The sequence below is a fragment of the Barbus barbus genome, assembly GCF_936440315.1.
Source record: "Barbus barbus genome assembly, chromosome: 16".
Taxonomy (NCBI): Eukaryota; Metazoa; Chordata; class Actinopteri; order Cypriniformes; family Cyprinidae; genus Barbus; species Barbus barbus.
In genome coordinates this window covers 28,420,134-28,445,210 of record NC_136744.1, presented here as the reverse complement: position 1 = coordinate 28,445,210, position 25,077 = coordinate 28,420,134, and the positions used below count along the sequence as shown (strand labels likewise).

The following is a 25,077-nucleotide window of genomic DNA, read 5'->3' as shown; positions in this document are numbered from 1 at the left end:
ACTTTGTGACTTTAACTACCTAATTGCAACACTTTTCAACAGCTTTTCAACAGCTTACACGCATTTTCAAAACTTTACACACAAATCCAAAAATTGCACACAAAATGCAAAATACCTCACATCTCTTGCAAAATGAAGCACTTCATGCAAAATATCACAAACACATCTCAAAAGCAAACATTTGCAAACACCTTTGCCTTGATGTTTATTCCTGTTAGATTTGTGTGTGTTACATAGAGAAATGTGTGTTGTGTTAAAAAAAAAAAAGTGTTTTCTGAAATTGAAAACTGAGTCAAATGCAATGGTTTTGAAGATTTGGTGTGTTGTTCTGGTTTCAGTGTCAGGTTTCAGAAAGTAAAGATTTAGTGTGTAAGCAGCTGAAAAAACAATTGTAAAAACATTAACAACAAAGTGTCAAAAATGTGAAACTGTATAATCTGTTGAATGTTACGAGTTACTACCTCTTTTTGTTATACATATCCTTTGTTGTCTTCCCGTATTATTTCTTTTATTTATACTGTCATCCAATGTTGTATTAATTATTGTAGTTATTCTTGCTTAGAAAAAAAATCTAATTATATTACCTGACAAATTAAGTTTTTTGTTTACTATTTGATAATTTTATAATTAATATTCTACTGTTTATTTTGAATGACTAACTGTAGAAAAATACATTTTATTTTATTGTTTTATTGTTTGTGTTACATTATTGTTCACTTTTTCCTGTTTTTCCTTCATTCAGACATCCTTTGCACAATCTGATTCTGCTTCAGCCTAGATTTAAACTGCTGATTGTGTCTGGCCAGAGGAGAATGACACTATTTCGACACACTATTTCCCCGTCTAAATACTGTAAAGCTGATATAAATCCACCCAGCTTTATATCAAGCCGATGTAAAGCTGCTTTGACACAATTTGCATTGTTAAAAGCACTATACAAATAATACTGACTTGACTTTTGTGAAGGTATTTTGAAACAATACGTGAAAAAAATGCTGCGCCATCAAAGCGAAAATGAATGAATGAATGAATAAATAAATACCTGATAAATACCGTATAGTTTAGGAATTCAACTACATAATAAAAGACTACAAACATTTTGCTTGAATTTTATTAGACTTCAAATAGCCTACTACATAGTAACTAAAAAAACGACCTTCATTTGTAATGTTTTTAATACAATAGATTTGTCCACAAAGTGGCACTATTCCATGATATCAAACAACAGCTCAGACAATCAGACTGAATATGTTCTCAAGTTCAAACATCAGCGATAGTAACTACTTGAGCTACTTTTTCACATTAAAAGACCTTAAACTGACAAATTAAACTTTTTACAGCTATTATGTAAAACTCAATAATCAAGCTGAATTCAGACAACAAAAGGCTAAAATGCTCTTGTGACGTGAAGAGCTTCTGAAAATGACTGATGCTTGCCAACTGAATTCACGGTAAAAAAAAAAAAAAAAAAAGTTCTAGAAAGGCTTAGAAGATCTAGACCTAGATGTAGAAATTGTCACATGATGTGGCTTGCTGTTTTTGATGCATTTACTCACTAACTATAGCCTTTCTGGGCACTATTTTCTCTCTCAAAAGTGTCTTCTGAATTCTAAATCAAAGCACTGAGAGATAAGAGTGAAAATGAGTTGCATTGTCCTCTGAAAAGCATATCATTTTCCCAGATTAGATTGAACAAAGTTCAAGGGCAGAACACCAAGAAAATAATGGAATTAAATGAGTCTGAATGCCTGTTTCTCTAGACTCTTTGCATCTTTGGTCGAGGTGTCAGATGGGGAAAGCTGGACATCCACACGACAGCACGAGGAGCTTTGGAGTTCACATTGGAGCCGGAGCTGCTCTTGCTTCGGTTGATGTTCTCCGAGCAGCATGTCTTCATTCGGTACAAGTGGACTTTGCTCTTGCAGCAGCCCATGGAGCTCAGAAGGATGCACGCGTCCTTTCTGAAGGCCCTGGTGAAGATGGCGTAGAGGAAAGGGTTTGCGCACGAGTTGATGGGGTAGAAAAGCACAAGGAGGATCTTAGAGTTGGTCACCGTGATTAACGGGACTTTGAAGGCCGCAGAGATGGCGAAAAACGAAATGGGCGCCATGCACAGAAAGTCGGTGAAGATCAGCACAGCCATGCGTTTGGCGATCTTGGCGTCGGCGGCGCGTCCTGGGAACTCGGGGTTGCGAACGGCGGTGTAAATGCACACGTAGCAGCCGCAAATCACCAGGAAAGCGCCAACATTGAACAGCAGGAGGAGTATAATATAAGCTTGGGATAAAGGCGTCTCGATGTCCATCGGCAAACACATGCTGACTTTGTTGTAGCTGCTGACGCCCATTATGGGGAGGAGAGCCATTCCTAGACAAAGCACCCATCCGACAACCATTATCGAAGAAGCGTGCCTCAATCCCAGACGGCGTTCCAGACGGAGAGCATGTGTGATCGTGTGCCAGCGCTCAACGGTAATGGTAGATAGCGTATAGACGGATAGTTCACCGCCAAACACCGACAGAAACCCGGCGATCCCGCATCCCATTCCGGTTTGCCACTCAATAGCGTGCTGACTGTAATGCCCTCGTGTCCTGAGATCCACGGTGGCGATCATGAGCAGATACACGCCGATGCAGAGGTCGGCGAAGGCCAGGTGGCACATGAGGAATTTGGGGACGGTCAGTTTGCAGCGGCTGGTGAATAACACAAGCAGCACCGTCAGGTTGCCGGCGATGGCCAGGATGTTGGTGAACCAAATGGCCACCCGCAAGAAGCTGAATCCGGCGATGTCCTCGCAGGGGTTGAAAGCGTCGGCCTCGGGGCTGCACTGGAGGGCCGGTCGGGGCTGACATAGATTCAGCTCGGGGTAATAGAAGTCCATGCTGCCAAAAGTGTCCTCAGCTGATGCGGATCCAGCAATATCAGATGCAAGAGGACCATCCAGCGTTAGAGAATTATCAGATGGACTGAAAACGAACACAGAGAGAAAATGGTCAATGTCACAGTATGGTGAAAAATACTATGCAATACCTAATGCCTAAGTAGTTGTACTGTCTAGATGGGGTTATTATTAAATAGAGCTAAAACCATCAAATCATTTCCGCTACAGTGCTTAAAAAAAAAGTTAACTTCAACTTAATATATTTCAGCTATTTGCCAAGGCAACATATTTTATTTTTATTTAGTTTAACTTGATTTACTAAAATAAGTCAAACTAAAACCAAAAAAAACATGTTTGTTACTGAAATAAAGTCTTTTATTTCAGCTAACTGCCAAAGTAACGTTCCTCGTTTTTATTTAGTTTATTAAAATAACTCAAACAGAAATAAAAATGAATTAACTGTCTAGACATGTTTAAAACAAAAACTAATAAAATGACAAAAACAACAAAATTGCTAATTAAATTTAATTTAAAAAAAGTTTAAAATATTCATAAAAACTATAATTCTATATTAATGATACTAAAATAACACTGAAAGATTCTGATGTCATTTTTAAAGTTATGAAACTTGTGAGAGTTTAATTAATTAATCTATTATTGATCTACATCAAGAGTAAATAGCTATATAATTCATATCGATTGCATATCCTAGATAATCAGGTCTCTGAAGAATCTGACTTACATAAAATATTAAAAACTTAATTTATTTTAGATAGTTGCCAAGAAAGTGAAGTACTAAAAGAACTAAGATTAGTTTTTAGAGTTTTTAGAAAGTAATTTTTAGAATTTTCTGAAACATACGAAGCACATTGTAACAGGTTTCATTTTAAAAGATTTACTAACTGTAATAAAAAGGTGAATGCGTCCCATAATCAGCAGAAAAACTGCCAAAAACAATAACTCCTGTCTTCCTCTGAGCCAGATCATAACTATTTGTTCAATACTCAGCCCATTTTCACATGTGTGAATGATTTTAAAGACGTTATTATATTTATTACAAGTTAAATAATAGATTTACTTCTTTTTGACATTAAAATCTTTTGACATTTGACTGCTTTTGTTATTTTTCATAAGTGAAGCTGATATATATTCACATACAATATATACTGTATATACAGGGGTTGGACAATGAAACTGAAACACCTGGTTTTAGACCACAATAATTTATTAGTATGGTGTAGGGCCTCCTTTTGCGGTCAATACAGCATCAATTCGTCTTGAGAATGACAGATACAAGTCCTGTAGAGTAGCCAGAGGGATTTTGAGCCATTCCTCTTGCAGAACAGTGGCCAGGTCACTACGGGATGCTGGTGGAGGAAAACATTTCCTGACTCGCTCCTCCAAAACACCCCAAAGTGGCTCAATAATATACAGACCTGGTGACTGTGCAGGCCATGGTAGATGTTCAACTTCACTTTCACGTTCATCAAACCACTCTGTCACCAGTCTTGCTGTGTGTATTGGTGCATTATCATCCTGATACACGGCACCACCTTCATGGTACAAAGTTTGAACCACTGGGTGCACATGGCCCTCCAGAATGGTTCGGTAGTCCTTGGCCTATCTAGCACCAGTATCGGGGCAAGGGAATGCCATGATATTGCAGCCCAAACCATCACTGATCCACTCCCATGCTTCACTCTGGACATGCAACAGTCCAGGTGGTAAGCTTCTTTGGGGCTTCTCCACACCGTAACTCTCCCGGATGTGGCAAAGACAGTGAAGGTGGACTCATCAGAGAACAATACATGTTTCACATTGTCCACAGCCCAAGATTTCTGCTGCTGGCAGCATTGAAACTGACATTTGGTGGAAACGGGAAAGTTGTGGTGCACATTTAATTCTGCAGTGAGTTGGGCAGCTGTGGTTTTATGTTTTTTGGATACAATCCGGGTTAGCACAAGGACATGCCTTTCAGACAACTTCCTCTTGTGTCGAGAGTTACTCCTGTTGGATGTGGTTCGTCCTTCATGGTGGTATGCTGACATTACCCTGGATACCGTGGCTCTCGAATCTCGATACACCACAAAGACTTGCTTTCCTTGTCACAGATGCGCCAGCGAGACGTGCACTAAAAATTTGTCCTCTTTTGAACTCTGATATGTCTCCCATTACTTTGTGGCTGCGCAAATATAGCCATGAAACCTCTGACACCATATTGGCCAGTGTTTAAATTAAACTAAAGTAATATTAAATATTTGGCCTTTAAATATTAGGCCTTTTTTTGCAAATTAGCAGATTTCCATTTTTCAGTCAGAAAACAAAACTTTAGTCGTACTTAGCTGGTGAATTGTTGTCACCACAGTATGATGATCCATTTCCTAATGCAATGATAACAGATCCCTCCCTATATAAAAATTAGAAAAATATTTCAGACATAATGAAAGCTAGGATACGAAGGCATTGAATTATGCTGATGATCCTGTGCTTTGGATTTGAACAGTGAATCATAATATCAAAAATAAATGTCGAGCACTCTTATTGGAGCTCTATTTGTAATCTCATTAGGTTTTTCTGGCGTTCGCTGAGCGAGAAGTGCTAGTGATGCTCTTATTCAAAATGACAATCAATAAGATGAAAGTATATTTTATTCCTCAATAACACAGTGGCGTGTATGTTGACCTGTCAGAGTCCCAGCTGAGCAGAACGCAGCAGTGGCTGGGATACGTGAGCTGCGCTTCTCTCAGGCTCTTCAGTCCCTTCAGTGGAGGAAGTCTCTTCAGAGCGAACGCTGAGCGAGCCACTAGCATCAGCACCGACTCCAGACCACGAGAGGGCAGCGTCTCCAGTGCTGTCAAGGACACATCCCTGGTGGGGAACAACAGAGAGTGAAATACTGCATTAACAAGAGTAGTCCCAGTTCTATGAAAAAAAAGTGAAGTGACATACTGCCAAGTATGGTGACCCATACTCGGAATTCGTGCTCTGCATTTAACCCATCCAACGTGCACACACACAGCAGTGAACACACACACACACAGCAGTGAACACACACACACACAGCAGTGAACACACACACAGCAGTGAACACACACACACCGTGAACACACACCTGGAGCAGTGGACAGCATTTATGCTGCGGCGCCCGGGGAGCAGTTGGGGGTTCGGTGCCTTGCTCAAGGGCACCTCAGTCGTGGTATTGAGGGTGGAGAGAGCGCTGGACATTCACTCCCCCCACCTACAATCCCTGCCGGCCCGAGATTACGAGTCCGACTCTCTAACCATTAGGCCACGACTTCCCCTTAAAAAAGTGATTATGACATTTTATATCTTTATATCTCACAATTCGGACTTTATCTCTCAGAACTGCAGGTTTACATCTTGCAATTCTGAGTTTATATTTAGCAATTCTGACTTTTTTATTATTAATATCCAAAGTCCCTTTCAAGGAAAGTCTGTTCACTCGGCCACCATATTTGCAACGCCTCCGGGCAGCTCAAACAAGACCAAGTCCGATCTAAATGAATGGGGGAATCCTGAAATCTACAAAATGGCTCGCTGAACTCTCGATTAAATGACATATTTCACATCAGCAACAAAATTTGAAATTAACTGCCCCATGAATGTTGTTTCTTATGCTCAAATAGCATTTAAAAAGCTTAATTTTCAGGCTGGACCAGGCAATGCACATGCGTAGCTCCAACACGCTTACGACTGCGCACGCGCAGCTGCTGGTCCAGCCCATAGACTGTAAAAGGTCCAGCCCCAGGTTTCTATGGGAACCGGAGCTTCTGACGGCCGCTGCAGTGACGCAATGACTTTACCAATCAACGACTGGCTCTTTCATTTAGAAGGCGGGACTATCCGTTGCACTTTCTCCCTTTCATAAGTAATAGGAGTGAACTGTCTTTGTATTTCTATATGTGACCCTGGACTACAAAACCAAGTCTTAAGTTGCTGGGGTATATTTGTAGCAATAGTCAAAAATACATTGTATGGGTCAAAATTAGCGATTTTTCTTTTATGCCAAAAATCATTAGGGCATTAAATAAAGATAATGTTCCATAAAGATATTTTGTAAATTTCCTACCGTAAATATCAAAACTTCATTTTTGATTAGTAATATGCATTGCTAAGAACTTCATTTGGACAAATTTAAAGGCGATTTTCTCAATATTTAGATTTTTTTGCACCCTCAGATTCCAGATTTTCAAAGAGTTCTGCCTTGGCCAAATATTGTCCTGTCCTAACAAACCATACATCAATGGAAAGATTATTTATTCAGCTGATGTATAAATCTTAATTTTGGAAAATTGACCCTTATGACTGGTTTTGTGGTCCGGGGTCACATATTCTTTGTATTATCTCACTATTTTTTACCTAGCAATATTTTGCAATTTTTTTGTTAACATTTTTTCTCCCAATTATGACATTTTTCTCCCAAATCTTTTTTTGTTAACAGCTGTTTGAGTTTTATTTTGTGGAACAGTAGCACAAAAAAATAAAATAAAAAATAAAATAAAAAATAATAAACACAATTAATATTAATAGATAAACAAATAACAATAAAATTATTTTTTACAAAGATTTTAGAAAAGAAGACATTAAAAGCTGAATGCCATGAATTAACAGTTTTCACATTAGATCCATGTATACGAGAAGTAGAGAGTTCCATCGAGATAATGTCCAACAAATACACCGTCCAGGTTCATCTGTCCATTGTGTGAGAAGGGCTCCAACGGTTGACCAGCAATGTTTTTGTTGCTGTGAGAGCAGCTAACAGTAAAGATCTTTGTTGGACGGACAAGGTGAAGTCCCAAAAGTCATTCATGAAAAAATGGCGCGGAGTCAAACATATCTCAGTACCCAACAAATATGATAATTCCAGTGAGAGCTGAGTCCAAAAAGGTGAGAGAGAGGGGCACTCCCAAAAAAAATGCAAAAACGTGCCTAAAACTCCTTGGGAACAGACATTACATTTAGGAGAAGACGACAGATTCATATAAAAGCGTTTCATTGGAGTCAAGTAACCCCTATGCAGCAATTTCCAATGAATCATTTGGTGATTAGGGTTTTTAGAAGACAATTTGAACATACCCCATACCTGATCGGAAAATAAAACATGCACATCCTCATTAAGATCCTTAGCCCAAACAGTAGTAATAGATAAAGGTTTGTATGAATGCTCAAGAAGAAAGAGATAGATGACTGAAGCAGAAGAGGGAGATTCCTCAGAAGGAAGGATTGGTTTGTGTAAAGGATGAACAGGCAGAGAGATCCAAGGCACCCCATACACCCGTAGCGCCGATCTAATGCACAAATACATAAAGAAGAGGTGTCTGGCAGATTATACTGAGTTTTGAGATTCTGGAAGGATTTTAAACCACTATCATCATAGATATCTCCCAGAGTGTTTACTTTACTATGAGTCCATTGCGGACAATGAAATGGAGTACTGCCTGACAAAAGGTTATTATTGTGGAAAATAGGCGAATGCTATGCCATTTTGTAGCTAGTTGTGAACATCTTTCAACATCCCTCCATATGGAGAGGAGGTGGGTTACAATGGGACCAAACCGAGATTTACACTGCCTAAGCAGAACTCACGAAAAAACAAGATGCTTCAATTTATACGGATAAACAATAGATTCTTCAATTGCTCTCCAAGACACAGAAGCGTCAGAATCAAACCAAACTGATAAAGGGCGGAGGGAAAATACTTGAGCATACAGTCTAAAATTAGGGAAAGAAAGACCTCCATGTAATCTACATCGTTGTAAGGTAGAGAGTTTAATACGAGGACGTTTCCCATCCCATATATACCGTGAAACACATGCATCTAGTTTGTTCCAGTAGCCAACCGGTGGAGCGAGAGGAATCATGGAAGAAAGTAAATTAATACGTGGGAGAACATTCATTTTAATCACTGATATACGGGCCTGAAAAGAAGTAGGAAGACGAGACCAATTTTCCAAATCCGAGGATACTTTGGATAGAATACCATTATAGTTTTTTGAGATGATTTCCTGCAGGGAAGAAAAAACATCTGTCCCCAAGTACTTAAAGTTTTGAACCAATGGAATAGATATAGAAAGGGACATGGAATCAATTTTAGAATTGAGGGAAAGTAAACATGACTTACTCCAATTAATTTTAAACCCAGAGAGAAATCCAAAATGGTCAAATAAATTCAGCACATTAGGAATAGAATGTGATGGCTTCTCCAAAAACAATACGATATCATCAGCAAACAAAGAAATATGATGATGAGTATTCTGTATATTTATGGGAGAGATAGTTTCAGATTGTCGGACCGCTTGAGCTGAGGGTTCCAAGGATAGGGCAAATAACAGAGGAGAAAGCGGGCAACCCTCACGAGTACCTCGATGTATAGAGAATGGGTTAGAGCGAACAGCACCTGTGAGAACAGTGGCTGCTGGATTGGCATGCAGAACTTTTATCATATTTATGAAACTCGATCCTAGACCCAGATGCTGTAGAACCACCCATAAATAGTTCCATTCTAGCTGATCGAAAGCTTTCATCGCATCTACAGATAATACTGCGCAAGGGGAGGACAAACTATTCTTTGAATTAATATGATATAACCTGCGTAAGTTATCCGAAGCCGAGCAAGATTTAATGAATCCTGTTTGGTCATGATGAACTAGCCTATTCATAAATTTCTCTAGACGACGAGATAGTACTTTAGCATATAATTTAACATCAGTCCCTATTAAAGAAAGCGGCCGGTAACTAGAACAGGAAGTCGGATCTTTATCTTTTTTTAACAAGAGAGAAATAACAGCTATATTAATGGATGGGTGAAATGAGCCTTGAGTAACTGAAAAATGTATCATATCTAACATGAGGGGGCCTAAATCCGACCAAAAAGTACTATACAATTCGACTGGAATGCCATCTATGCCTGGGGATTTCCCCCTTGTTCATAGATCGAACTGCTGACTCCAGCTCCTGAAGAGTGATCGGTTCTGCCAGGTATTCTGAATCTGAATCTGACAGCCTAGATAAATCAAGGTTGGACAGAAAAGATGCAAAAGAGTCAGGGTCACCATCAGCAGAAGTAGTATAGAGGTTAGAGTAAAAAGAGTGAAAGGCCATATTAATGTCTTTTGGGTCTGTCATAATGAGCCCAGATTGGGATTTCACTGCTGAAATATTAGCAAACTTTTCATTGTTGCGTAATCTTAGGGCTAAAAGGTGTCTTGGTCTACTCCCTTGAAAATAATAATTCTGCCTGGATCTTTGAATCAGGAATTCTGCCCTGGATCTCAGTAATGAATTGAGTTCGGATCTAACCGCCATGATTTTACTGAGTGTATTGTCTGAGAAATAACGCTGATTATCTCTAGTCAGATTCTGGAGCTGTGATTCCAGTTCAACTATCTTTTTGTGTCGGTTTTTCTGAAGGAAAGAGGCATATGAAATTGAGTTATTCCTTATAAATCGTTTAACTGCATTCCAAAGTGTTTGAACATCATCCACTGAACCTTGGTTAATGCCAATAAACTCAGCAAATTTATTTCTGAATTGACTGCAAAAGTTTTCATCCTGTAACAATTTAGGGTTAAATCGCCATCTAGTGGCACGAGATGGCCGAGGGATCAAAGATAATCTGCACAAATTTCCATCATGATCCGACAAAGATAAGGAACAGATATCGGCATCACGAACAGCTGAAGATAAAAAAGTAGAAATGAAAATATCAATTCGCGAATAGGATTTATGAGTAGCAGAATAGAAAGTGAAAGACTCAGCAGAAGTGTTTAATAAACACCAACTATCCACCAACGAGGATGAGGTTACACATTGCCGAAGTTTGTCAGAATACAAAGCTTGAGTGTGATTCCTTTGGTCCAGATCTATCTAGGATATGCGACATTAGAGAATTCATATCTGCACCCAATACTATTTCAAAATCTGAAAACTTCAAGAGATAGGTTGACAAAACAGAGAAAAAAGTAGGGTCAGGAGTACAAGGGGCATAAACTGAGAGAAATACAATATTCCTATTCTCCACTATTGTTTTTATATGTGTTATTCTACCATCTGTATCACCACCTTTATCTAAAACAGTAATATTTAGTCCTCCAAACCGAACCAATATTAGAACACCCAAAGATGAGTGAGATACCACTTCATAAAACATATTACACCTGTGTATATCCTCCTCTTTCAAATGGGATTCTTGAACTAACACTATATCAATCTTTCTGCTTCGCAAAAAATCCAGAAAACCTTAAATACGGTCTTTAACAGTCCACACACGTAGAAGACGTAGGAAACACCAGGAAAAACGTTCAGAATCAACAAACACACACAGAAGGACTGGGGCTTTTAAACATCGGGTAATTGGGGAAGACGACGAGACACACCTGGAACAAATTAACACAATCAGACGGGAGAAACTGGGTCACAGGGGAGCAAAACACACACAAGACAGTCCATACTCCTGACACCCGTTACCATCAAAAAATCATGAACACATTCCCATGAACTATGACAGATCAAACCTAGAACAAACCTTGATCTGCCAGCACCCCTTAACATAGTCAGTGGCGTCAACAAAAACCTGCACATTACTGTAGCACCAACATTTGGCCCCATAGTCACATATTGACTAGGTAGTATTTGTATTTAAAATAAATAAAGAAAGAAATAGAATAAAAAATAAAGAAAAGATAGAAAGAAAAGAGAGATGCAGAATACAACTAAAACAAATAAAATATCATAATGAATAAGCGATACTGTATGCACAATGAACTATGAACTAAGAAGTGAACATTACAGTGAACAGTGAAAGACACAGTCACCTAACCATTTAGAGCATCTCTTCTCCGATTAGAAACCAAATGTCCAGCTGAAGCTCACTGAGAGTTGGTGGATGAAAGGGGTCTGAGAAAAACTCTTGCTTCTTCTGGGGAGTGTAGCATTTTAGGTTCACCTTGATTGAGAATGACCTTCAGCATTGCAGGATAAAGGAGAAAATTCTGGATGCCAGCATCACTCATCTCCTTCCTAATTGGCGCAAATGCACTTCTTTTTGCGGTGAAAAATCTGGAAAGAAAGACAGCGTTGCTCCGTCTGAAGTTTTCACCGGGGCATGAAGTCTGGCGACCTGCAGAATGAGGTCCCTGTCCGTGTACCGCAGCAGTTTAAAGATGAAAACCTGTGGTTCAGCGCGACCTGAGGAGAGACTTGTGTACATACGATGCGCTCGCTCCACTTCAGTCTCTTTGCCCGCCAGAGACGGGAGCCACGTTGCCTCTTTATTTGAAAACTTTACACACAAATCCAAGAATTGCACACACAAAATGCAAAATGCCTCACATCTCTTGAAAAATTAAGCACTGCATTCAAAATATAACAAACACACATAAAAAGCAAACTTGTCTTATGTTGCGAACACCTTTGCCATAATATTATACTTTTGGATATACCATACACACACACAGAGTTACTCAAAACCTAAAGCTCTTCTTTCATAGGACCTTTGGCCTATTTATAGGCCTATTCTAAAGCCATGATTGGTTGGTGTTAAGTAAAGCAATGAGTGTTTGCACATGTCAGGAGTTAATGTAAGGCACTGATATATCAGTGTAGCATTTTGATTGGTTGTGTTTGAAAAGGAATTCAAGATACTTCCTGTAAAATTTTTGTGTCTTAGAGAATTGTGTGTTGTGTTTTGCAAAAAGTGTTTTATGAAATTGAAAACTAAGTCAAAGGCAGAGAATTAGTGTATGGTTTTGCAGATTTGGTGTGTGAAAAAACTGTAAGCATGTACTCTTCCCATCATCAGTGAATGACATAAGCTGAATGCATACATGTGATATAGGACAAGGTGATCAGACCCGCTTCTTTGTGCTCCTACTGCAATCAATCACACCAAAACCAGCCAATCAAGGTCTTCAGGTTTTTTTGAAAGTTAATAGCAGGTGTGGTAAAACTCTGGTCTAGAGTAAGGTCATGCACAATGTTCAGTCATTCACACTGACATCTGAGAAGACCTGACACAAAGCGCTCAAAAGGAATGGTGAAATGAGCTCATGACAGTGAATAGGCAAGAGAAAAGGAAAGTAGTCTTGACACCAGTATTTCAGCGTCATATCACTTACAGCACAGTGGGGCCAAAAGCTCCTTTGAAAGCATCTTCATGAATCACACGCAGATGTTTGTTGTTCTTTAATACCCTGAAAAAACAAACTGATTATATTGTGATTTTACACCGATGGTGTTGGATTTATCTGTTTTCACTCAGAGATTGCTAGTAAATTTAATAAATAATTACAAAGAAACACATTGAATTAAATGTGAAATTTTGAAGTAGAAAGGCTGAAATAGTATTTTTTACAATAACCTGTGAACAGCACAAAACTGTAGACGAATAACATGACTAAAGCAGAACTGAAAGGAGATTAGTATATTCATAATTTGTAAATATTTACAGTTTGTCTGTTTTAGTTCCATTAAAGGCGTGGCTTTCTATTTCTTGAAATCCATTGTTAAAGAGATTCCTGAAAAGAGAAAGAGAGAGAAGAAATAAAACCCAAATACTATGGTTTGTACCACTATTGTGTTCCATATAAGTTCAAGCATATAATTCTTTGGTTTAAAAACTGTTGCCTAACACAACACTGATTATATATATTTTTGTCATGACAACTGTCATGAGTGATTTGCACGGTAATATACATGACAATGTTATTGTATTTGTCTTGGCGGAAGTATCGGAAGTACCAAGTATACCAAGACTTGCTACTGCCAATACATCCACAACCTGCTGTTGTGAGCATGTAAGAAATACTGCTGCTGCAAATATAACAAACATATAAGATACAGAAATACAGAAATACCCCCCCCCCCCCTCCATTAGTGATGCGTGATGGGTCATGAGATGATCCGCGCATTACTACCCCCCATATAGCATACATGATCACCCTTTAGCAGATCAGGTGGAGCTGGGGAAGGTGGAGGGTTTCTGAAGACACGCTGCAAACTGCTACAGCAAGCACTAGTCACAAATTTGACATTTTCACTTAGGGGTGTACTCACTTTTGTGGCCAGCGGTTTAGACATTAATGGTTGAGTTATTTTGAGGGGACAGCATGTGTGTGTGTGTGTGTGTGTGTGTATGCATGGGCGACATTTGACTCTCGAGTCACGTGTGCATCAAAAGGCAATACAGCGCAGTGAAGAATAAATTAAAGAGGTTGCCTGCGTTTACTAAACTGGAACTTTGACTCTTGCTGCTGATTTGAATGGCGATGCTTCCCGTTTTAAGAGTCAGTTGATGGCCTTTCATTTTTATTCAGAAATGTGTGCACAGCACGCTGATTTTCTGATGTTCATTTAAGTTTTTGAGACACGAGGAAAATATAAACGATCAGTTGTTGGACTATTCTGTCATAAATCGCATACCATTCATTTCCGAACTGTCTATCGTCCGTTACTGGAAACGAAATTACGGGTTGATGATATGTCCCGATCTCAATAAAGTTTACACACACTTTTAGAACTAGATCTCGCTCAGGACGCGTGCTGCCTGTGTAAGTTTGGTCAGGACTGGTTTGTCCCGTCCATTACTTATCACAGATATTTCATGAATGAATCCAGCATCATTCCCGAAACTTTGCAGCATGTATGTGTCCAAAAAACTAAAGTTTCATTCAAATTCTGAATGGATTATAGCCTAGAAAACACACAAAGCTCGCTCCCATTATTATCAAAAGCATCACTCGTCAAAGTTCATCGCAATCTCACAAATTTCTGTTATAATCAAGCACTCTAAATTACACAATGAATCTACAATGAATTTACATCGCGTCTGCACTTAGTCTAGTTGAGATGGTTCACGAGCGTGCAAAATTACGCTCTTTCAGCTCTGAGTGAATTCTGAAAAGCTTCAGCGTTTCTGATTGGACAGATATGATTGGATACATTGCTCAACGCCGCAAAAACATGTTGGATAGTTTTCCAGATCTTTTAATTGCTTTTGCTTTCATTTGAGGGTATTTAGCATCGTCTAGTACCCCATACAACCAAGCCTGGGCTGACAAAATAGATTCCATGACTGACGATATGGGGGGGGGGGGGGCAACTGTATATGTACAGTATGTATGTATGTATGTATGTATGTGTGTGTGTGTGTGTGTGTGTGTGTGTGTGTATATATATATATATATATGTGTGTGTGTATATTTTTTATTATTATTATTTATTTATTTATTATTTTTTAATGTATATATATATACGCTTTAGGACGTGATTCTGATTAAAAGCTTTGCTATCTTGTTTGCATACAGATGCAGATATTGAAGCCTGTATGACTTTACGTAGACTATAGCAAAAATTTGATTAACAGCATTATCATTTAGGAAAACGCACAATTATTTCACTGCATCAGGATTGCAAACCCATAAAACAGATTTTGGTTTGTGCAATACACTTTAAAACACCAATTTAATACTCCTAGTTTTGTTGAACTTGTTTATCATAGGGGTCATATCACGGGGAGTCCGTCCAAGAAGAGCGTTATTGAAACCAAAAATGCAAAATCTAACCAGTTCATTTCAAACAAGAGCATAAACCGACTGTTTCAGTCTGATTTTAATAGTTTGCGAAGAGATTGTTTTATGGGTCTGTCACAATGGGATCCAAAGAGGCTGTTATTAAGAGCTGAACTTGATCAAAAAGGAAATCCACAACTCATGAATAAGAGCAGCACAGCACTGTATTTCATTTCAAAAGGGCTTTTTACATATATAGTCGATTCAGCAGCAAAATGGTTCATTTATTTTTTAGGGTCAGAGAGAGTATAGAAAATAGTCATACAAATTAAATTAAGACAAAATGAAAACCCCTTTAACGTTCATTGTAATAGGTTGCTAATTTGCCACTGAAAACCCAAATTGGTAAATTAATAATGTGAATATTGAGTGGAACGCATCCTTTCAGTGTCCATGGCAACAGAACATTTTATGAAATATTTTTGCAATTTAAAATGGCTGGTTTCTATCTGAATACATATTAAAATGTAATTTATTCCTTTAATGCAAGCTGTATTTTCAGCATCATTACTCCAGTCTTCAGCATCACATGATCCCACAGAAATCATACTAATATACTGATTTGCTGCTCAAGACACATTTCTGATAATTATCAATGTTGAAAACAGTTGTACTGCTTCAAATTACTTATGAAGACAGCCTTTATTAGAAACAGAAATCTTTTGTAACATTATAAAAGTCATTATTAACACTTTTGATTAATTTAATGCATCCTTGCTGAATAAAAGTATTAATTATGCAAAAAATGTTATGATATTCAAAACTGAGATACTTACATTGTGGTGTATTCACTCGTCATTCCGATGAAAGCATTTGGTGGGACTGAACGCAGGTTAAGATTATCACAAATATACCTAAATAAGAACAAAGCACTTTAGTAATTGAAACAATAAGCCCTTTTCCAAAAGTCTCTGAATCTAATACACCTGTGTTCTTCTCAGTGGTGTTCTGACTAACAGAGTGTGTTTATCTGTGGATCTTTCAGAACACTCCATTATTACTCCAGCATGAGAAAGATAAGAGACGGTAGCATGCCCGCATTACAGCTTCACAATTACTTTCTATCATTCGTTCTCACTCACCACATCTATCACACAGACTAATGAAATAACAGCCACAGGGTAAAACTCACAGAATGAAATCGGACTCAAGGGAGAAGATGGAGGTCAGGTCAGGGAATACACTTATGCCTGTGTTGGAAATGCTCCTGTAGGCATAAAAATCAATAGGATTTGGGTTTTGACCAGTGAAAGAAAAACAGATGGATGGATGGATGGATGGATGGATAGATCTAAGTTGTTTTTTCTCAATATTAATGATTTTATTACAAAGCAAATGGAAACAGCTGAGATCTTCATAAAAAGCTTGAAGAAGAAATGCTCACAGATATCTCAGCTTGGGGAGGTGGTTAAACGCCCGCTTGTGGATGTGAACGAGGTTCCGTGTGTTCTGGATTGATCTGTGACACAAATTCTTGCATGAGAAATCACAAACAGATGACACAATTCTGTATAAACACTCTGTTAGAGAACTTTCTGTTCCAGTCTGTTATAATTACCACAAGTCATTAAATTATCCGTGAGAATCACTTTCATTAATGTTCCTCGAGTGGTTCCTTACATTTCTGAGACATTCAGAAGGTTGTTGAATGCTTCCGTCTCTATGGTTTCCACTGATATGCTCTGGGCGATTTCTCTGGATCAAAAAACAAAACAAGAATATTATAACAAGAGGTCAAATGTGTCCTAAAATACACAATTTTCTGCATTTATTTGTTCTTGTAAAAGTGAATAAATGAATTGTGCACGATCAGAACAGGAACATAGGAAGTACAGGTTAAACCTGGATTCATGTTGACTTTGAATTCATGTATATTTTTGTATGTTTGAATCCTTTTAAATATATAATATCTATGCACTGACAGCAACTAAAGCATAAAACCAGTAGGAACTAGAATTGGTTTCTGAAATATCAGGACACCCATTTAGTGAATTCTGGAGAAACTTTTTTAAATGCCTGTTTGTGAATGATCACAATATTTCTGCACAGACTTCATAAATCACAGAACTGAATGAAATTGTAATGAATTAAGTAAATGCACAAATTAAATAAATGTGATGCTGTTTAAACATATTTAATGCCACTTATATAATTATGAGTACGATAAAATATTTTATTATTCCATAAACTAAACTCGCAACAAACAACTCTTTTTTTTAAGTGATCTATGCATGGATTGCACTTCAGAGGGGTCAGGTCTGTAAGATTTTTAATGTTTTTTAAATAAGTCTCTTATGCTCACCAGGGCTGCATTTATTTGATCAAAAATGCAGTACACAATTTAAAATAACCATAACCATTACCGTCACGATTGATCAATTTAATGCGTCCATGCTGAATAAAAGTATTATTTTTATTAGACATATTTCATGTTCATAAACTGTTCACGTAAATGCTAAAAAAACACTAACAGAGAAGCAGTACGTTCGGCCAAAATACTTCTGTACCACCTACATGTACCTACTAATAAAAACAAAACAGCTCTCTTATGATGATTTATATAAATGTGTAATTGCATTGCATTCTTGCACATTCTAATTCAGGTTTCTGTTTATGTTGTAATTGTATTATAAAGTTCTGCATTTTAGAGCTAAATAGGTTTATAAAGGTTAGTTCCAATAGGAATTTTTCAGTGTCGCCCATATAATCCAAACACATCTTATCTGAGGCCATTTCTGGGGAAAGAGATGCTTCTTTTTGGACAAAAGAGACAGATTTCTCACAGAATCCGCTGGACTCTAAGTGTGATATTAAACCTGTCATTGACAAAATACTGCTGCTTTTAATGCTCGCTATTCACGCCAAAGAATAATCTATTCTGTGCAAGCGCTCAAACTGTTCCTCCCAGCTTGGATGTCCTGAGCTTTTTCAAAGCGCTGCAAGGAAAAAGCTGACATTGAGATCTCCTTCTAATCTGTTCTGAAACAGATCACATGATGTGGAGATGAGCCTGTTGGCTTGAAGAGGAGTGTTGATGGATGGCATTTCCCTAAACATCTGGTTATCTGTCATCATTTTTTAAGAACAATGAATACTCACATTCTTCTTACTCCTTTTAAGCCGTCGAAACTGTGAGTGCTGATGGTTCTCAGTGAGATGTAGTTCAGATCTCTGAAATTGAGATGCACAGGATGAATTGATCATAATTTCACATGAATGAGTGGTTTGCGATTTTAAAAACCTTTTGCAACTATATAGCAACGCAAATGTCGAGAGCGCATTTTTGTAGCGCGAAAATAGATTAATATAATCTCCCTGCTCGCACGCGGATTTCCTTTGCTCTCGCACAAAACCGGACGAAGATATACTTTTTTGTTTGTTTGTTTAGATAAATCGCTCAGAGGGGTTTGACCAAACGATTAGACAAACTAGGTTTTTTTTAATATATATAAATCATCCAAGCACCCGATTCCTATCCATTTCTAATATACATTTGATATGACTAAATATGATTAAATTGTAAAGAAATTCCAGGATCAGTTCCCTCTTCACGTAGGCCTAGTATTTTCATCAGGTCAGTCGTAGAAAAACCTGATTGGTTGATAACTTTTGACGTTTAATCCAGGTGTGAAAATATCTAACGCAAGAGCACGGAGAGATGTGCGAGTGCACAGGACAAAGTTTGAGCACGCACACACACACTTGAGCGAGAGGAGCTAAAATGATACTATGCAAAATTATACTATTCAGAATAGTATACAACTGTACTACTCTTACTGTTTCTGCCATATCCTGATATGAAACATCAGAACCGATTTGGAGAAATGCATTGCATCACTTGCTCACCAATGGATGCTCTGCAGTGAATGGGTGCCGTCAGAATGAGAGTCCAAACAGCTGATAAAAACATCACAATAATATAATACACAAGTAATCCACACCACTCCAGTCCATCAGTTAATGTCTAGCAAAGTGAAAAGCTGTGTTTGTAAGAAACAAATCAAGCATTAATATGCTTTTAAATCCAAACCTTTGCTTCCAGCTAAAGTCCATAATATTTCTTTCAGTGTAAAAGTTGTCTTGTCTGAATCAGGAGAGAAATCTACACAGATCAAGCACTGTTAACAAGCAAAACAGTCCAAAACAGCTCTAAACAAATATGTTGGTGGAATTTGTTGTGAGAGGACAACAGGGGATGGACTTTTTCATTGGAAGAGACGTCGTTATGGATTATGGGCTCATACTTTGGCCAGAAACACTAGTTTAAATCCCAACGAAGAAGCAAACTCAAATACAGATATTATTTACAGTAATAAAGGTACAGTAAATATTTAATAACATTCATTACGCCCAACAATTCCATTTTCCAATGCACTGCTAAAAATGACAAATTACAAGTAATTACATCAAATTAAGAGTTTGGAGCCTTTGCACTCGGATAATTATCACTTAGGGTTTTTTTGAGAGAGGGTCACCATGCTCTTGTGAAGCGCTGCTTGATTCATCTTTTACAGTGCAGGAGTGTGGAGTAACCGCCCGGCTCTTGTTGAAGGCTCGTGAAGCCTCTCGTTGGAGTGGAGGCTGGTAGATTTCCTACAATCTGCTGTGCTGAGCTCATCTAAGAGCTGGATCATCAAAGGGAGGTTATGTAAGCTACTAGAAATGAGTCATCTGTACATGCATATAGAAGCCTCAAAACATGTTTAAGTGTGAAGTTTAATTTAATTTATTTATTGATTGATTGATTTAATGATTTATTCAATTCCTTCCTTCCTTGAAAAGAATGCTGATAATTAAATGTCATTTGTTTTGATATTTTGTGCAGTGAATATTTCATTTTATGTGATGCAGAAAACGTGGAAGGAATTGCCAGTGGAATTTACTGCACAATGCAGAATGTTATGGATTTTTACAAATTTTAGATTGATAAATCAAAAATAAAGCTGTAAAGCTAATCAATTTAAAACTATTCTACTATTCAGAATCAAAGGCCTTTACTATACAGACTGCCAAAATAAAAGTTTAACACGAGTAAACTCAAAACAACAACAACAATATAGCATAATAAAATAGGAAATATTTTTATATTATTGTTATTATTAAGTTGTAAAATTAGTATTACAATATTATATTAATTTATATTATTATTCAACTATTTTTTTGCATCCACTGTACAAATAATTACCCTTGGACAGTTGCTCCGTCCAAAACTGTGTTAATGATATTTGCCACATAATTGTTTCAACCCCATTGGAATTAAAAACATTAACAACTTACAAAACATTAAAAAACAAGCAGTTGAGTTACAGTTCTGAAAGCTTTTTCTTATTTTAAGGACACTATTCGTTTATCTCATGTTCTTGATTGCACTCTTATCAGGGCTCAAGGTTTCACTCGAGGAAGAAGATGATTTCAAGGCCTCAAGGACATAAAACACAGACTCTCTTAACACAATCAGCTCAGCGGGAGCGATGGCAAGCCGAATCGAGAGACCTGTCAGTCAGACAAAACTACTTGACCCGTCTATTCTGGATAGTACTTTTCACAAGCTTGTCAAAAACGTCCTCATTGCTTTTTTTCAGGAAAGGTAGAGGTGTCGTGCGTAAGCAGGACTATCATGAGAAGCGTATATTGCATCACTGCTACTCTTTAGCAGGACTAACAGCTACTAACAGCCAGGCCTGTTAGTGTATTCAGAGCCAAAGGAAACTAACAGGTTATTGCAATCATGCTAACAAGCTGGCAGGAGAAAGAAAACTCAATGGGAGAAATTGCAGCTCTAAATATGGTGGAAATAGGAACATAACTTCGGGTTATGTTAGTTTTTAGCAGGCCTTTTTAGCATGCATTAGCTGGAATAGCTTTTTGTATATACAACATGGTATTTTATACATAAAAGTATTTAAATAGTCATTGAGATGAACACTTATTTTACAGATATACATACATAACAAATGACACAAAAAAAATAGAATTTCTTTTTTAATTATTAAATAATTAAAATATAAAAGTATAATTTATTGTTATTATCATTTCTATATATACACACAAATATCACAAATGACTAGAAAATTAAAGAACATAATTTTTTTTAAATATTTTATTAATTAAAATATAAACATAGAATTTCAATTATTATTACTTATTTTTATTAATACATATATAATAAATAATAAATTGTATGTATTTATATAAATGTCTAAATGTATATAAATAATTCAAATATTAAAATTAATAATAAATAGTTAGAATTATTGGAATTTATTATTATTACTCAAATAAGTTTTAAGTTAAATATATAAACTGTTTCTTAATGACAGGAAAAAAAAAAAATATATATATATTTATTATTATTATTTAAATAATAAAATATTTTACACACACACACACACACACACACACACACACATATTCCCCAAGGGTTTTTTTTTATTCAGCTGAAACCAGAGCACTTTTGTGGAAAATGTAGAGTATGAATCAGTCTCATATTAGCCATGTTCCAACTGTGGCAGAGACACTAAAGTCAACAGGTTTGAATCAATCTATGATTAATGAAGTCAAATATATTTAGCTAGTATAATAATACTAAAAAACCCACACATTTTCATATTTGTAGTATGTTGTTATTGAAACTTTTTACTTTTTGTAGCCACTGTTCATATATTTAGAGACCGGGGCAAGTTGTCACACGGGGTATAGGCTTTATCATATATGTACGTACATTTTCCACATCAAGTCAGGTTGGGGCAAGCTGGATATGTTGTCATTTTCTACAATTCATCAGCCAAAACAATCGCTTTAATTTTAAGTGTAATGCATTTTGGACTGTATTGATAAAATTGTACATTTTACAGATATTAAATGGGTAAATATAGATAACTGTTTATTTACTACACATGTGTTTAGGCTACAGATGCATTTGGGATGTTTTTTATGAAACGGAGCCACAGATAAGCACGCCCACTGTCTCTTTTGGGTTGTTGTTAGATTCGCATGAGCCTTTAGAAATACATTGAGAAGAGAATAAATTGAACATGGACACAATGGCTGAGAATTAAGAGGGAATGGCCGTCTAAATCACACACACAAAATAAAATGACATACTGTACCTCCCTGTAGTTTTCTTCTTGTTACAAATTAACACTCTGTACTGTAAGTATTATTATGACATAATTAAACTGACTTGACTTGGCTGTGTCAGATGTGCTTTATGTGTTCATGTACATGATATTCAAGAGATTTATTATCACAGTGAATGACTGACAGACTATTCAGCATTTTTTCACACAGTCCCCATTAGTTTCATTAATCAGCAAACATTTCTAAATACTAATACTAATCAATTAAATAATGAATGTTAATGAACATCATGTACTATTATAATAGATAATACATTAACACACAAATCATTTTAATTGTTTAAATAATTAAAATAATAAAATATCCACTATTATTTATTATTAATACTTCATTCAGTTCTATATAATGTATAAAATTAAATTTAATTAAATTGTTGAGCATTATTTGAGTATGATCTTGATATGAGTGAATGTAATTTTCTTCTTTAGGTTTTGTTTCAGGGTGTGTTTCATGTTTAAAAGTCAATTTCTGAGGCATGCAGACACAAACCTTCAAGTCATGACTATAAAAACCCATCTAACATTTCCATCGTCATTGTCCTAATACAGCTCCTTTAGACCACATGTTGTCACATTACATGATGAGAACAAGCTAATTGAGTCTGTTTTTTGAGAATACATTTGAAATATGAAATTGTCAATATTTCAAATGTAGGCTATTCTCAAAAAACAGAGTAATAAAGTGAAGAAAAACTGTCTTCTATTTCATATCTATATTTAAAAAAGAAAAAAAAAGAAGAAGAAAGTCGTGACGTATTGTCAAGTATGGTGAACCATACTCGAAATTGGTGCTCTGCGTTTAACCCATCCAAGTGCACACACACAGAAGTGAGTAGTGAACAAATGCACACACACACACACACACACCGTGAACACACACCCGGAGCAGTGGGCAGCCATGCTGCGGCGCCCGGGGAGCAGTTGGGGGTTCGGTGCCTTGCTCAAGGGCACCTCAGTCGTGGTATTGAGGACATTCCCTCCCCCCACCTACAATTCCTGCCGGCCGGGGGCTCGAACTCGCAACCTTTCGATTACGAGTCCGACTCTCTAACCATTAGGCCACGACTTCCCTAATGCATTAAGAACCAAAATAATGGCTTTTCAGCAAAAAAAAGAAAGAAAGTAGAACCATTACAAAATACTTAAACATGAAACCTCAAAAGTGTTAAATGTACACACAGTACATAATTATTAGGAATTTATTTTTGTATGATTTGTATTGATTACAGCATAGTAAGAGTATGTGACAACTTGCCCCAATAGAAATGTGACTTATATGGAAAATGCATTTATGTTATATGTGACAACTTGCCCCGATCTCCTATATACAGTACATTGCTTGGGAAAAACTGGTGTAGAAATCATTTTTTACTGAGAAATTTCTAGTAAGCCTCACACGCAAAAGTAATGTATTGAATTAATTTTTAACAAGATTTTTCTTGTAGCTACTCATATTATCTTTCATCATCGAAAACTGTTTTCTACAGAACACTGAACCAAACGCACACGTCCTAATAAATGAATGCAGTATTAAAGTGAGAAAGAAGGCTATAAGATGAAGAGATGGAGAGATGCTTACAGTCTGCTGTGAGTTCTGCTCTTCAGGCTCTCCGTCGCGCTGTTACAAGTGATGCTCTTCTGAGAACAGCGGCAGATCTCCGGACACACGAAACACACACCTCCGCAGAAAGACATCAGCAGAGGAGACACGAGCAGCAGGAGACATCTCCACATTGTCTGGTCGTGTTTCACTTTGTTTAAACAGGTAAAATCCACTTTCCTCTCGCCGGGTTTCTGACTGGAGACCGAGCGCGCGCTGGAGACTGACGGGAAAATAAACGACTTGGTTACATTTTTATTAGTTTGTTAGGCGACTGATTTAGAGTTTGTTGTCTGATAGTGTGGTAGCTACTTGTTCACAGTCCTTTCTCTGGGTCGGCTCTGGGAGAAGAGCTCACAGATAAACTGTTTGTCTGCGCATCTTGTCTTATCAGAAATAACAATGAATGCGCTGCGCGTGGCCCCTCCAACTCACTACACACACACACACACGTTGGTTTTTGTGGTTTTGTGGTCTATTGCCCTACACCAACCCTACACCTAAACTTAGCCCTCACAGGAGACTTTGTGCATTTTTAGATTTTCAAAAAAACACCATTTAGTATGTTTTCTAAGCCTTTTGAATTACGGGGGCATAGGCAGTGTCCTCATAAACCACCTTCATATTGTAATACCTCTGTCATACCCATGTCATTATACAAATTTGTGTCCTCATAAACCACATAAACACACACACACAAACACACACAGTATAGCCTATGGACATAAATGTACACAACAACAGAAAAAAACATAAATTATATATGTTACATGTAACGGAATTACGTAATTTAATTACAACAAAATTAAGTAATTGTAATCAGTTACAGTTACTGAGAAACAAAAATGTGTAATTAAATTACAGCTACTT

General features: G+C 37.1%; 1 protein-coding gene across 1 annotated transcript; it reads right to left on the bottom strand.

Annotated features, from left to right (window-relative positions):
• Positions 1-1,756: 1,756 nt before the first annotated feature.
• On the bottom strand, positions 1,757-24,341 carry LOC306882053 (lutropin-choriogonadotropic hormone receptor-like; the record flags this gene model as incomplete). Its single annotated transcript, XM_079436487.1, has 11 exons — positions 1,757-2,966; positions 5,220-5,288; positions 5,564-5,749; positions 13,018-13,092; positions 13,348-13,416; positions 16,245-16,322; positions 16,601-16,675; positions 16,853-16,927; positions 17,089-17,163; positions 18,568-18,639; positions 24,187-24,341. The coding sequence occupies 11 exons, from the start codon at positions 24,339-24,341 to the stop codon at positions 1,757-1,759; spliced, it is 2,139 nt and encodes a 712-aa protein (XP_079292613.1).
• Between the last annotated feature and the right edge of the window lie 736 nt (positions 24,342-25,077).